This window comes from Triplophysa rosa, linkage group LG8 (assembly GCF_024868665.1).
Source record: "Triplophysa rosa linkage group LG8, Trosa_1v2, whole genome shotgun sequence".
Classification (NCBI taxonomy): domain Eukaryota; kingdom Metazoa; phylum Chordata; class Actinopteri; order Cypriniformes; family Nemacheilidae; genus Triplophysa; species Triplophysa rosa.
The window spans coordinates 11212751-11225880 of NC_079897.1; the positions used below are offsets into that span (position 1 = coordinate 11212751).

The following is a 13130-nucleotide window of genomic DNA, read 5'->3' on the forward strand; positions in this document are numbered from 1 at the left end:
TTACTTATTAATAACTATAGTAGGAGACTTGGATACTACAGTGTTTTTGAACGTTACGGATACCTTACAGGAAACCACTTAAATCATTCATTCAGAGACACGCATTTCATTACATTTTAATTCCGCATCGTGGGAATCATATGGCCATATATCTCCTATGTAGATGTTTAAATGTCCACCTATTTCCTTTTCTTTAAATAACTTGTTGCGTATGTGAAACACAAAATCACTAACTAACCCTAACCCTGAACTTGAATCACCCATTAGCTGTTTAGAAATGTAATTTAAACCATTAAATCTTGTCATATCTCTTTGCAGATTGGTTTGATGACTGTAACGCTGTTTCCCATCCGGCTCTTCATTGCTGCGTTCATGATGCTGTTAGCCTGGCCGTTTGCCTTCATCGCCACCATGGGCCGCTCAGAGTCCGCGGTGGAGCCACAGTGCTTATGGAGAAAGTGAGATCTTCTCTTCCTCTATTTAAACATACACAAAGAGATAAGAGAACATTAATTTGTCCCTGGGGGAAATGGTTTAGCAGGAAACTGGGACATAAATGTAACTCTGAGTGCCAATAACTAAATAAAGCAAATCTAGTGCATTAAACAAATAGTTGGAAAACAGAATGCAGAATATTGGGTCACACTTTATTTTAAGGTCCAATTCTCGGTATTAATAAACCATTAACTATGACTTTTGCATCAGTAAACTCCTAATTTGTTGCTTATTAATAGTTAGTAAGGTAGTTGTTAGGTTTAGGTATTGGGTAGGATTAGTGAAGTAGAATATAGTCATGTAGAATATGTGCTTTATAAGTACTAATAAACAGCCAATATGCTAGAAACAGGCATGCTAATAAGCAACTAGTTAATAGTGAGAATTGGTCCCTATACTAAAGTGTTACTGAATATTGTATATGGTGTATTAAGAAATAAACTGTGAGAAGTGGCACCTTCCCATGTTTGATAGTGAAAACGGTGTATAAACGTATTTTATACTGCACTGTGGCTTATCTCATGCTACATTGTTTATTGATTGTCTTTGCTGTGGTGATTTTGCTTTGAGATCCTCTAATTCATTCATGGAGAGGTTAATGACTCGAACCGATTTTCAAACCACGAGGGAAAAACTAAGACCAGTACACTTAACATAGGGTTGGGAGTTGGAATGTTTTTCCTTAAAAAAAAAAAAACAGTAATAGGACTCATTGGTTTCACAGATAATTTTCATGACTGTAAACAGTTCTTAAATATGCCTCTGTGGATTTTGGGTGAACTATCCTTTGAAGCCGTCTTTTCACTGCACACGACAAACTGCAGCCGTTAGATATACAGTATATCTAGAGATGCGAAATTTATGGATCCTATCTGAGCTTCGGATGCGTTTTAAAAATTGAATTTGAGCTACTAATAAACATGTCACGCCAACCGGAAGTGATGTATTTCAATGCATTCCAATCAAATCCCTGTGTGCGAGGTGGAAATTATTGATCCTTGGTATGGTTAGGCTCGGTACGACTCGACTCAGTACAGCTCACTTCACTTGTGCTCAGTTTGCTTTTCCACTGCAGTTTAGTACCGCTTAAAAGTGAGTGGAATTACAAATTATTTTGTAAGTAAATTTCCGAATGCAAGCGTCTGTACCGGTCGGTAACTTTACTTCAGACGGAAGCGGGCTGTCTGACAGTAGCCCCGCCGCTCGCGACATCATACAGTGGTCACGTGCACACAGTTCCCTGTACTAAACAACTTGTCAAAGTATGTTCTGTGCATCCTGGCCACGAGTGCACCTGAGAGAACAGTCAGCTTTTGTGGGCGGAGTTTGGAGGAGAGACGTGAACTGAAATGGTTGTCAGTCAGCATCAGTCAGAATTGCTTGCATTGGATGTTTTTTTTTCTCAAATCATTTTGCAATGTAGCCTATAATAATCCAACAGTTTTAGTTTTATTCGTATTTTTAGTTTATAGGCCTAATGTGGAATGACAGTTTTTAATGAAGTGTTTTGTTGTAGGAGTACAGAGTAACTTACATTACATTCTTTTAGCAGTCAGTTATAGGCCTAATTAATATAGGCTATTCATGAAGGGAGAGGGCTCAATTTTTTGTTTGAATTTACTTTGTTTTGCTCAATTTTAGATTAAGTTGTATCGTATTTTATTGAAAAGCAAGACAAATTATAAAAAGCACATTTTGACTATTCAGTTTGTGCAATAGTGAAAAAAATAGCATAATAAATAGAAGAAATGCAAAAAAACGTGTTCGGTATTATTCAGCCTTCGGCCAAGTGTTTCACATCATGTTCGGCTTCGGCCAAGAATTTTCATTTTGGTGCATCCCTAGTGTTAATGGTCTCAATTGCATCATTTACATTACATTGACATTTATGCATTTGGCAGCCGCCTTTATCCAAAGCCACTTACATTGCATTATTCTATACATTTGTTTCTGAGTATATGCAATCCCTGGGATCGAACCCATGACCTTGGCGTTGCCAGCGAGAACGCGTGTGCTAAAACTATCTTTTTACTCTATGATTGATTGATTAATTTACAGCTTAATCTGCAGGTCACATGCATTCTGAACCGTAGTGCACAATCCGTTCGGATCACGGATCAACTGCGATCCGTTTCACCACTACTAGGGCTATGCTCTAACCACTGAGCTACAGGAAAGCCTAATGAACTGCCAATATTACAATTTAAAATTAATATTCTCGTGTTCAAATCCAATGACGCTGGTAACGATGATTCTCTGACCAATCAGTGATATGTGTGTAAACACTAGGGCTGGGCGATATATATATCGGGATTCACGCTAATTATACATGTCTAAATCGATTCTGAAATCGATTCTGTGTTTTATGCACAGCTCTTCCATGAACTACGGCTCTTTGATCAGTAGGAAGTACTGCTCGTCTGTTCGATTTAAAATCACTATGAGATTGAGTCGTTTATAACTTGCATTTGAAAAAGCAACCCTCGTCAAACATCATCACTATAAATATACTTTATTATCATGAAAATACCTGAAAAGGTTTGAAGAACAGCGATAGAATATGACCATTGGCATTTCCTGGAACTTATCGTTCTTCTTCTGTTTCCCATATTCTGAGTTTCTGCGCAAGAGCGCCCTCTGGCTTTCAGATGAGGCGGCATTTAACCGTAATTCATTGAGAAACTGAGAGCATAAGAATCGAACGCCCATTGATCACCCAGCCCTACTAAACACATCACAAATTGGTATCGGTACAGTGCGCTTGGAACCTCAACCGAGGTGATACTAAAAAAATTCAGTTACTAGGTACTGTATACAGTGGAAAACCCCCCAAAAGTGAGCTGTACTGCGCCGTACTGTGACATACTATGCAGTGGAAAAGCGCCATATGATCAAACTGAAAGTTCATTACGATGTCCACTAGGGGCCAAACTCTGATAGCCGTGTCCGAATGTCGTGTGCATTGTAAAAGCAGCTTAATTAATCTCTTGTTTTTAATAAATGTATCAAAGCCTCTGAAACTGCAATTATTTAAACCAGGGGTCAAAACTTTTTTTGCTGTGAGGGCCACATAATTGTTCTTTCTTTAACAGGGGGCCGGGTCGGTCTGTAACAGAAAATGACATGGGCTAGAGCAGAGGTCCCCAACCCCTGGGTCACGACCCAGTACTGGGCCATGAAAGAGCCGTTGCCGTGTCGCAAGAATGTGCTAAAAATCCCTGTTATGCCACTGTATATTTTTATTATGCCTTGGCCCTTTAAGAGCGACCGTTCAAAATTACACAGAGGGAGCGTTTTTTAAGCAATGATTAGACTTTCCATGTTCAACCAGAATTAAACTGAGTGCCAAACAAACATCGCTCGAAGGTTTCTTTAGTGGAGGAGGTAAGAAAAGACCAAGTGATGGCGATTCAGAGACAGCTAACGTTACCTACGAGAAAAAGGGGAAAAAGAAAGCCACCTTTAACCGAAAATATGACGATTCATATCTAAATTATGGGTTCGTCGCTACTGGCAGCTCACAAGCTCCAAGCCCTATGTGTGTAATATGTGAAGATAAATTAGCGAATGAGTCAATGAAGCCCTCAAAATTGCTTCGACATCTTGAAACTAAGCACCCAGCACTGAAAAACAAACCCTTTGATTACTTTGAATGAAAAAAAACGTGAACAAATAGGGCAACAGCAACTGCTGAAAGCCACTACGTCGACAAGCGTAGCTGCACTGAGAGCATCATACTTGGTGGCTGATCGTATCGCTAAAGCTAAAAAGCCTTATTGGGGAGGAATTGATTTTGCCGTCTGCCAAAGACATTTGCCGTGAGATGTTTGGCGAAACTGCAGCTAACAAAATAGGCCAGATTCCTCTTTCAGCTAGCACTGTCACAAGGAGAATTGATGACATCGCACATGACATCGAAGAGCAATTGTTAGAAAGGATTAACGAGTCACCGTGGTATGCACTGCAAGTCGACGAATCTACCGATGTTGACAAAAAGGCAATACTACTTGTTTTTGTGCGATATATATTTCAAGACGATGTGCACGAGGACATATTGTGTGTGCGCTCAATGCCAACTAACACAACTGGGGCAGAAATGTTCAAGTCTTTGAATGACTACATATCAGGGAAACTTGACTGGTCATTTTGCGTTGGAATATGCACAGACGGAGCTGCGGGTATGACTGGCCGACTGTCCGGCCTCACTACCCGGGTTAAAGAAGTTGCCCCTGAATGTGAACCTACACACTGTGTCGTACATCGGGAAATGCTGGCTAGCCGTAAAATGTCACCAGAACTACACTCTGTACTGAATGATGTTGTTAAAATAATTAACCACATCAAAGCAAATGCCCTCAACTCCCAAATTTTTGAACAGCTTTGCGAAGAAATGGAAGCAGAACACAAACGCCTTCTGTTACACACAGAAGTCAGGTGGCTTTCTAGGGGGAGATCTTTGGCGAGAGGTTACGAGTTCAGAGAGCAGATACAGATATTTCTTTCAGAAAGAAAGTCACCACTGGCAGCAAACCTTGGTGATGACGAATGGATAGGTAAACTTGCATACCTGTGTGACATCTTCAACCCGTTGAATGAACTCAATTTGTCCCTTCAGGGGAGAATGACAACTGTCTTTAAGTTGGCAGATAAAATGTCTGCATTCAAAGCTAAATTGCAGCTCTGGGGACAGCGTGCGCCAAGGTGTACATTTGACATGTTTCCAACATTATCTGGACATTTAGGAAAGAAGAACCCTCAGCCATCTCTCTCCCAGCTGATCTGTAACCACATAGCTTCACTGTCAGTAGAGTTTAAACGTTACTTTCCAAGCTCGAGTGATCCAAGAATCGGAAAAGAATGGGTTTGTGATCCTTTTGCAAATATGCCCCACGAATCATCCACGTCGGTTCATGATGAGGACCAGCTCATTGAAATTGCAAATGATGGGGGACTAAAGAACATTTTTCAGACATCCTCCCTTGCAGGCTTCTGGATAAAATTAAAAGCGGAATATCCAGCGATAGCTGCAAAGGCTCTGAAATGTTTACTCCCTTTCCCAAGTCCAAACCTTTGCGAAGCAGGGTTTTCTGTACTGACAGCAACAAAAACAAAGTTACGAAGCAGGCTGGACATTTGCAACACACTTCGCGTCTCACTGTCACCCATCTCTCCTCGTTTGGACAGTATTATTGCAGGGAAACAAGCCCAAGGCTCCCATTAATTGAGTTAAGTAAAAGGTAAAAGACTTTGTTTGTAACGTTATATTTAGAAGTTTTACAAATTAATGTAAATTAAATTGACTTTGTAATGTTTTATTAAGTTGTATGAAGTTGGAATGACGGCGTAGTTCGACGATTTAATGTAAATTAAATTGACTTTGTAATTTTTTTATTTAGTTGTTGTATGAAGTTGGAATGGGGCGAAGTTTTACGATTTAAACTAAATTAAATTGACTTTGTGATGTTTTATTTTTACGCAGTTGGCATGAATGGAAATTAAATGTTAAATAAATAAGTACGTAATATGTAGTTATTTATTCACAGTAATGAATAATTATTTTCATTGTACTTTCCTCCATCCCCACCAGCTGGTCCGTGTGAATATTTTTAAAACAAAACCGGTCCGTGGTTTAAAAAAGGTTGGAGACCGCTGGGCTAGAGTAACTACCAGTATTATTGTGGAGATTGCAGTATGATTTAAAATGTATTTATTATTCCTCCTAATGCTTGAATAGTTTATTATTTTGTTATGCACCATACAGACAAATGAGCATTACTTGGGATATATAGCAGCCTATTAAGAGTATTTTTACTATAACAATGACTTTTTTCATATTCATTGCTATCGAAATCAAAACATTTACTTATGCATATTAATTAGTGTGAACTGTGGGCTTGCTTCTGTCTGGTGAGAAGTCCAATATCAGGTTCCATTCCTGTCACAGCCAGTCTCAAAGACTGATGCAAATGTTCATCAGTGAGTCTTGATCTCATTGGAGTTTTCATCAGTTTCATGCATGAAAAGGTTTGCTCACAGATATACGTGCTACCAAAAAGTGTAGACATTTTCATTGCATGCCTTTTGATGTTTGGGTATGTCTCGTTAGGGAGGGCAGCATAGAATTCATCATCACAGTTCTGTAACTCAGCAAACTCAAACTGATAATAAGGCGGGGCTTTGTCAATGTCGGCAGCAAAAGGGTTCTGGAAAAGGCGGATTTCTTTAGCGTGGTCATGTAACTCATGGAGTCCCGCTTCCATTCTACGTTGATCAGTTCTGGTACATTTTTGCCCTTTTTCAGAATAAATGCGTGGATTTCAGGTAGCAGCTCGTAAAAACGCTTCAAAACTCCCAGCTTAACCATCTGACTTCTGTGTAGTAAAGCACATCTCCATGAGCAAACTCCAGCTCGGAGAGAAAGGCTTGGAACTACCTGTGTTTAAGTCCGTTTGCTCTGATGAAGTTTATACATGACACCACCACCTTCATGACCGATTCCCACTTCAGAACTTTGCAGCAGAGTGCTTGCTGGTGAATCAGGCAGTGAACTGGTAAATTGGGGGCGAGACCTCTTTTCTCCATTTATCTATTCATGCTTCCGATAAGTCCCCACGACGAGCAATCATGCTAGGAGCCCCGTCAGTCGTGATGCTAGTTCGATGACTCGAACGGATGACTAGTTTAACTGGGTTTGGCGTAGAAACCTATCAGCTTAGCAGAATACAACAATTCGACACTTTGTCTGCTTTCATTTGGCCTTGCAAGCTTGCGTACTCTCTGTGGCGGGCTTCAAAGTGTTGGCTTAGATTGTATTCTTTGAACACGGACACTGCTTCTTGACAGATGTGACAAACAGCCACTTCTTTGCACTGAACAAAAAAACAATCACTTGTCCACTTTTGGTTAAATACCCTCAACTTTTCTCTTTCCCAACCGTTTCGCCATGTTGTCGTCTCTTTGAATTATTTCGCTGGCTTAAGTGCATTAGGACCTGTTCGATTACGTCGGGACGTCATTGAACGTACCGTTCTGTTGGTGGGTGAATCTAACAAATAATTAAGCTATGTTAATGTTAATAACTTTTTGTCTTTAGCCCAGGCGAGACGCTTCTGATGCTTCCTGCTGCTGACCAACTTTATGGAGATGCAGATTTCATTTTCCAACAGGACTTGGCACCTGCACACAGTGCCAAAGCTACCAGTACCTGGTTTAAGGACCATGGTATCCCTGTTCTTAATTGGCCAGCAAACTCGCCTGACCTTAACCCCATAGAAAATCTATGCGATATGCCAGACCCAACAATGCAGAAGAGCTGAAGGCCACTATCAGAGCAACCTGGCCTCTCATAACACCTGAGCAGTGCCACAGACTGATCGACTCCATGCCACGCCGCATTGCTGCAGTAATTCAGGCAAAAGGAGCCCCAACTAAGTATTGAGTGCTGTACATGCTCATACTTTTCATGTTCATACTTTTCAGTTGGCCAAGATTTCTAAAAATCCTTTCTTTGTATTGGTCTTAAGTAATATTCTAATTTTCTGAGATACTGAATTTGGGATTTTCATTAGTTGTCAGTTATAATCATCAAATTAAAAGAAATAAACATTTGAAATATATCAGTCTGTGTGTAATGAATGAATATAATATACAAGTTTCACTTTTTGAATGGAATTAGTGAAATAAATCAACTTTTTGATGATATTCTAATTATATGACCAGCACCTGTATATATATATATATATATATATATATACAGTATATATAATTTATATTTGTATATATAATTAAATTAATATATCTCTTGCATTGTTCAAAGGGCCGGTCCAAATGTGAGGCCGGGCCGTAGTTTGGGGACCCTGGATTTAAACAGTCCAGTACATTAGCGTATTTATTACGGTTTAAGAATGTTCTTGTTCGAACAGACTCGTTCCTCTTACAGATTTGTTTCTTTAATGATAATCCAGAGCCAGTATGATTCTCATGCCTTATTGACACATTTTTACATCTGTAAACCTACATATGACTTCTTTCTAGCTAAGTAAATCATATTAGGCTGGGATAAAACTTTTAAAATTGTAAATGGTCTATAAACAAGTGGTCTTATGCGCATTGAGCCAGAGGTGAGAGTAGTGATTCAGCAGTCTGTGCTTGATTGTCTAATGCAGAAACTGTGATATGACTCGCACTGGCAGTCACATCGTTCTGGTGACACAGAAGTCTTAATGACGCACACACATACACGCATGCTGCTGCAGTCTTTCCAATGGCATTTGCAAGATCCCCTTTGGGAAACATACACTATCTAAAGTCAGCCTTCCAATTAAACACTCTTTTATAAGATGCAAATTAAGACCAGTAATGTTAATAACTACTAATAACCTCATATGACCCCAATAAAATGAGCAGTTGGTTATTTTGAATTGAGATGAAACTTGACTAAACTGTTCTCAAAAATGATTTTTCCATTGAGCATTTCTTTAGTTTAATGATTTGTTCACACTTAGCAGGTTCGGTCCGATTAAAGCGAACTCATGTGCTTGCTCTATTAGTGTGGTTTATTTGAGTAAGTGTAAACACTGCTATTCAAACATTGGTGTGCCTCAAGTATGTGGATCGAGACCCCTGAAAATTGGTTCTCTGTCCACTTTCAAAGAAACAATAGTGCGGTTCTTTCTTTCACACTAAACAAATAAACCTAATATAACAATGAATCAATTCTGAATCCAAAACCTGCAGTCTACATATTACATGAGCTGATCTCTAACCCAGCCTTCTTCTTCAGGGTAGTGGACCTGGTGTTGAGGACCATCATGCGGGTCATGTGGTTTGCGGGTGGATTTCACTGGATCAGCATTAAAGGGAGACAGGCTATGCCAACAGAGGCTCCCATCCTCACCCTCGCCCCACACTCGTCATATTTCGACGCCATTCCCGTCACCATGACGATGGCGTCCATCGTGATGAAAGCTGAAAGCAAAGACATCCCTGTCTGGGGAAGTAAGTTTTTCTTTTGATTTTGACGTTTTGTTGCATTTTGTTCATTCATTCCTTCTGGCTATGGAGGACTAAACCTGCAAAAATTATAAATAAATGAATGTATAAATAAATAAATATATAAATGTAATAATATGAAAATAAATACAGGAATGAATGGTTTGATAAAACAAAATAATTCGTTTTAGCTATTATTGATCTTAGCTTTAACTTTTCTTTTCATTTTTTAAATTGATTTATTATTTTTTGTGTCCATTTTTAATTATTTTTAATTATTATTATTTTTTATTTTTAGATTATTTTATTTATCCTTTCCTTTTATTTTTACATTTATTTATTTATACGTTTATTTATTTTTATATTTATTTATTATCGCATGTATTTATTTCCACTTTTATTTATTTATTCTTGTATTTATTCTTACTTTTCTGTGTCTTGTATGATAATTAGATGGGTTGGTCTTGCCTACTATTGGTTCAGCGTAGATTGAAGCGTTCGATCGATTACTCTTGACTTGTTTTGGACTAACGTCACGTCACTCACTGATCGTTTGCTTCGTGTATAACGTTTATGGCGTGCGCACAATTAGCTAGAGAGTTACAGCATTTAGCCAATGAAGTCGATAACCATGCATCAAATGACTGTGTGTCATTCAGATTAGATGCACTTATTGATGATTTATTACAGATTGACGGCGAGATAAATGACAAAAGTTCAAGAGTAATCGATCAGACAAACGCTTCAATCTACGCTGAACCAATAAAAATAAAAGGAAAGGATAAATAAAATAATCTAAAAATAAAAAATAATAATAATTAAAAATAATTAAAAATGGACACAAAAAATAATAAATCAATTTAAAAAATGAAAAGTTAAAGCTAAGATCAATAATAGCTAAAACGAATTATTTTGTTTTATCAAACCATTCATTCCTGTATTTTTTTTTCATATTATTACATTTATTCGTTTATATATTTATTTATTTATACATTCATTTATTTATAATTTTTGCAGGTTTAGTCCTCCATATCTGGCCGTCTCCCTTTTTAAAATGAATTAATGTAAAATATCCAAACTTAATGGCAATTTGGTTTCGGATTTAACCATGAAATGCACTGCAGTACAGGTCATAAACTTTGTGTTTCCTCCTTATGACAATGCTTCCGTTTTGAAACCGCCGTTATAAAAAGACTAAACAGTAACCTGTGCTCAGCTAACTGCAAAAGTGCGATCGTCTTATCTGTGCAGATTGTAAATCAATAGTTAGTCAGCAGGCTGGTTCTCTAATGACATTAGGGCAGAGGTGGGTAGTAACGCGCTACATTTACTTCGTTACATTTACTTGAGTAACATTTTGGAAAATATGTACTTTTTAAGTCAAATTAAGTGTGTAGTTTTATTCTTACTTGATTAAATTTCTAATAGAAAATCTGTACTTTTACTTCGTTGCATAATTTGCATTGCGTGACGTTCCTTCGTTCCTTCATTTTAAAATATGCTTTTTAAAACGCGTTGTTTATTTCAAGGTTGTCGTCTCTTTTTACGGGCATTCCCGAGTGATCGATTCTTTTGAGTCGATTCTTTTGAAAGCATTAATTGAACAATGGGCAAAACCATTTGAATAGGCTAATGAATCAGTTCAAATGATTTGTTCAGTTCGCAGCACGATCTGAATCATCTGAAGCAGGATTACTCACTCCTCGTAGCGCGAAATTTAAGAACACGCAGAACACGAAGAGCGTTGGATGAAGTGGATATTAATCTATATCTATACAATCAAAACTGCAAATGTGTCATATTGTTTGCCAGCAATGATAAATGCCTGCCATATGCGCGCACCCGCGCGACCTGTTCGTCAGACACAGCAACATGCGCGTTACCTGTTAGACACAGAGACGTGGGCTTGCAGAAATATACATTTGAAGAACAGAAGGAAGAAAACTTGTTGATGGGCGTGTGGTTCACTGTTTACTGTTTATTTACAAGTAAGAGCGTTTCACAATACACACGTGACACAACACGAGAAAACATGAGCTTTCATTTAAGAGAGCACTGCAGATGTTCTAGATCATCTTAGGAAATTCTCTGAGTTTAGTTAATGCTTTAGTTTGACATGGTCTATTATTCTAAATAAGTTGTGTAAACTACATTGACATCAGTACTAGATGAAATTTACAGAAATGCTTGTGTCTTCTGTGTTTGTCTATTCTTTAGTCTCTCTAGTATATTGCAAAGATATCTGCTTATGATAATTAAAAATATTGATTAAAATGTAATATTAAAATATTGCCGTTAATATTAATTTTATGTAGTAGGCCTATATAGATACAAAGTAACCAAGTAACTAGCTACTTGAGTAGTTTTTTCATTGCATACTTTTTTACTTTTACTCAAGTAAATTTTAAAATAGTGACTTTTACTTTTACTTGAGTAACAATTTCTCTAGTTACTTGTACTTTTACTTGAGTAAAGATTTTGGCTACTCTACCCACCTCTGCATTAGGGGCCAGTGTTGAGGGCCCTGTGGGGCCCAGCAGACAAATAAAGAAAGAATTGAGCTGTCAATGATGGATTGCATGTGAGATGCACCAGTGCAAACTGCATAATCTCTGCTGCCTGTGTGTCTTTCTCTCCGAAAATGCATCCAATTATGCCACAAATACTTGCAAATGTACTCGCTCATTCAAGGTTTCCTGGGGATATTAGACATTTAGGAAAGCAGTTGTGTTTTTTCTGTGTTCTGTATTTCAACAGCAGGGCTATTAGGCTGTTGACAGGCGGTAGGAAGTGTGCTTACCTGACAGCACAGAACGTGAAGATCTAGAAATGTTGTGCTTGTAATTCTGGTCTGTTGTTGCTATATGCACTTGTAAAGAAGGTCTTGAGCATGTGCTGCCCTGTCCCTCTGTGTTTTTGACATGCTGACCATCTGATGCACATAAAATGGCAAGATCAATAATGACCAGGTGCAGTTTGATTGGCTGGCCTCTAGACGGCATGCAGGGTTTAGGGCGCATGGGTTATTATATTGTGAAAAAATAAGGTTGTGCTCAAATTGTTATGTACACACTACAGCGTATTGGACATCGCAACCATTGGACATCGGTTGTGGTGAAAATTCGAATTCAATAAAATGCAGAACCAAGTGTATGCTAATTTTAAGTAAAATAGTTAGCACAAAAACATCTGTCTTAGTTTACTCGCATAAACCCTCCTCCTATTCACACCCGTATGACTTTTCTTTCTTTTCTATGACTTTATTTTATGATTTTTCCTTAGAATGCGAGAAGATAATTTGATGAATGTCCAGTTTTATTCAGTTTTAAACTGAGCGTATCTTTTGAATTCACCCAATTGCATATTGTTTAAATAGGTAAATGATAACTCAATAACTGAATTTCCATTTCTAAGTGATCTAGTCCCTGATCAACCTGGTAGGTGTTGAGCTGCAAGCTGCAGTTCATTCCCTATGCAGTGTCGAACAGTGTCCATCACTTCTCTCCTGCTCTGCAGTGATCTATACCACATCGGTCTTCATCTAAATCATCTGCCCTTCCCCCATACACCTCCAGAGCTCTGAAGGATGTGCTGATGAATTGAACCCAAGAGATTGTGAGCTCATTCCAGCCTCCAGCACATGC

At 38.2% G+C, this 13130-nt stretch overlaps 1 protein-coding gene across 1 annotated transcript in view; it reads left to right on the forward strand.

Annotated features, from left to right (window-relative positions):
- The window catches only part of LOC130557649 (lysophosphatidylcholine acyltransferase 1), a 67098-nt gene that overhangs the window by 26139 nt on the left and 27829 nt on the right, over window positions 1–13130 (forward strand). The window contains exons 2-3 of the mRNA XM_057339613.1: window positions 319–458; window positions 9278–9492. Of these exons, the coding sequence (XP_057195596.1) occupies window positions 319–458; window positions 9278–9492 (355 nt within the window). The remainder of the gene's footprint in view (window positions 1–318; window positions 459–9277; window positions 9493–13130) is intronic.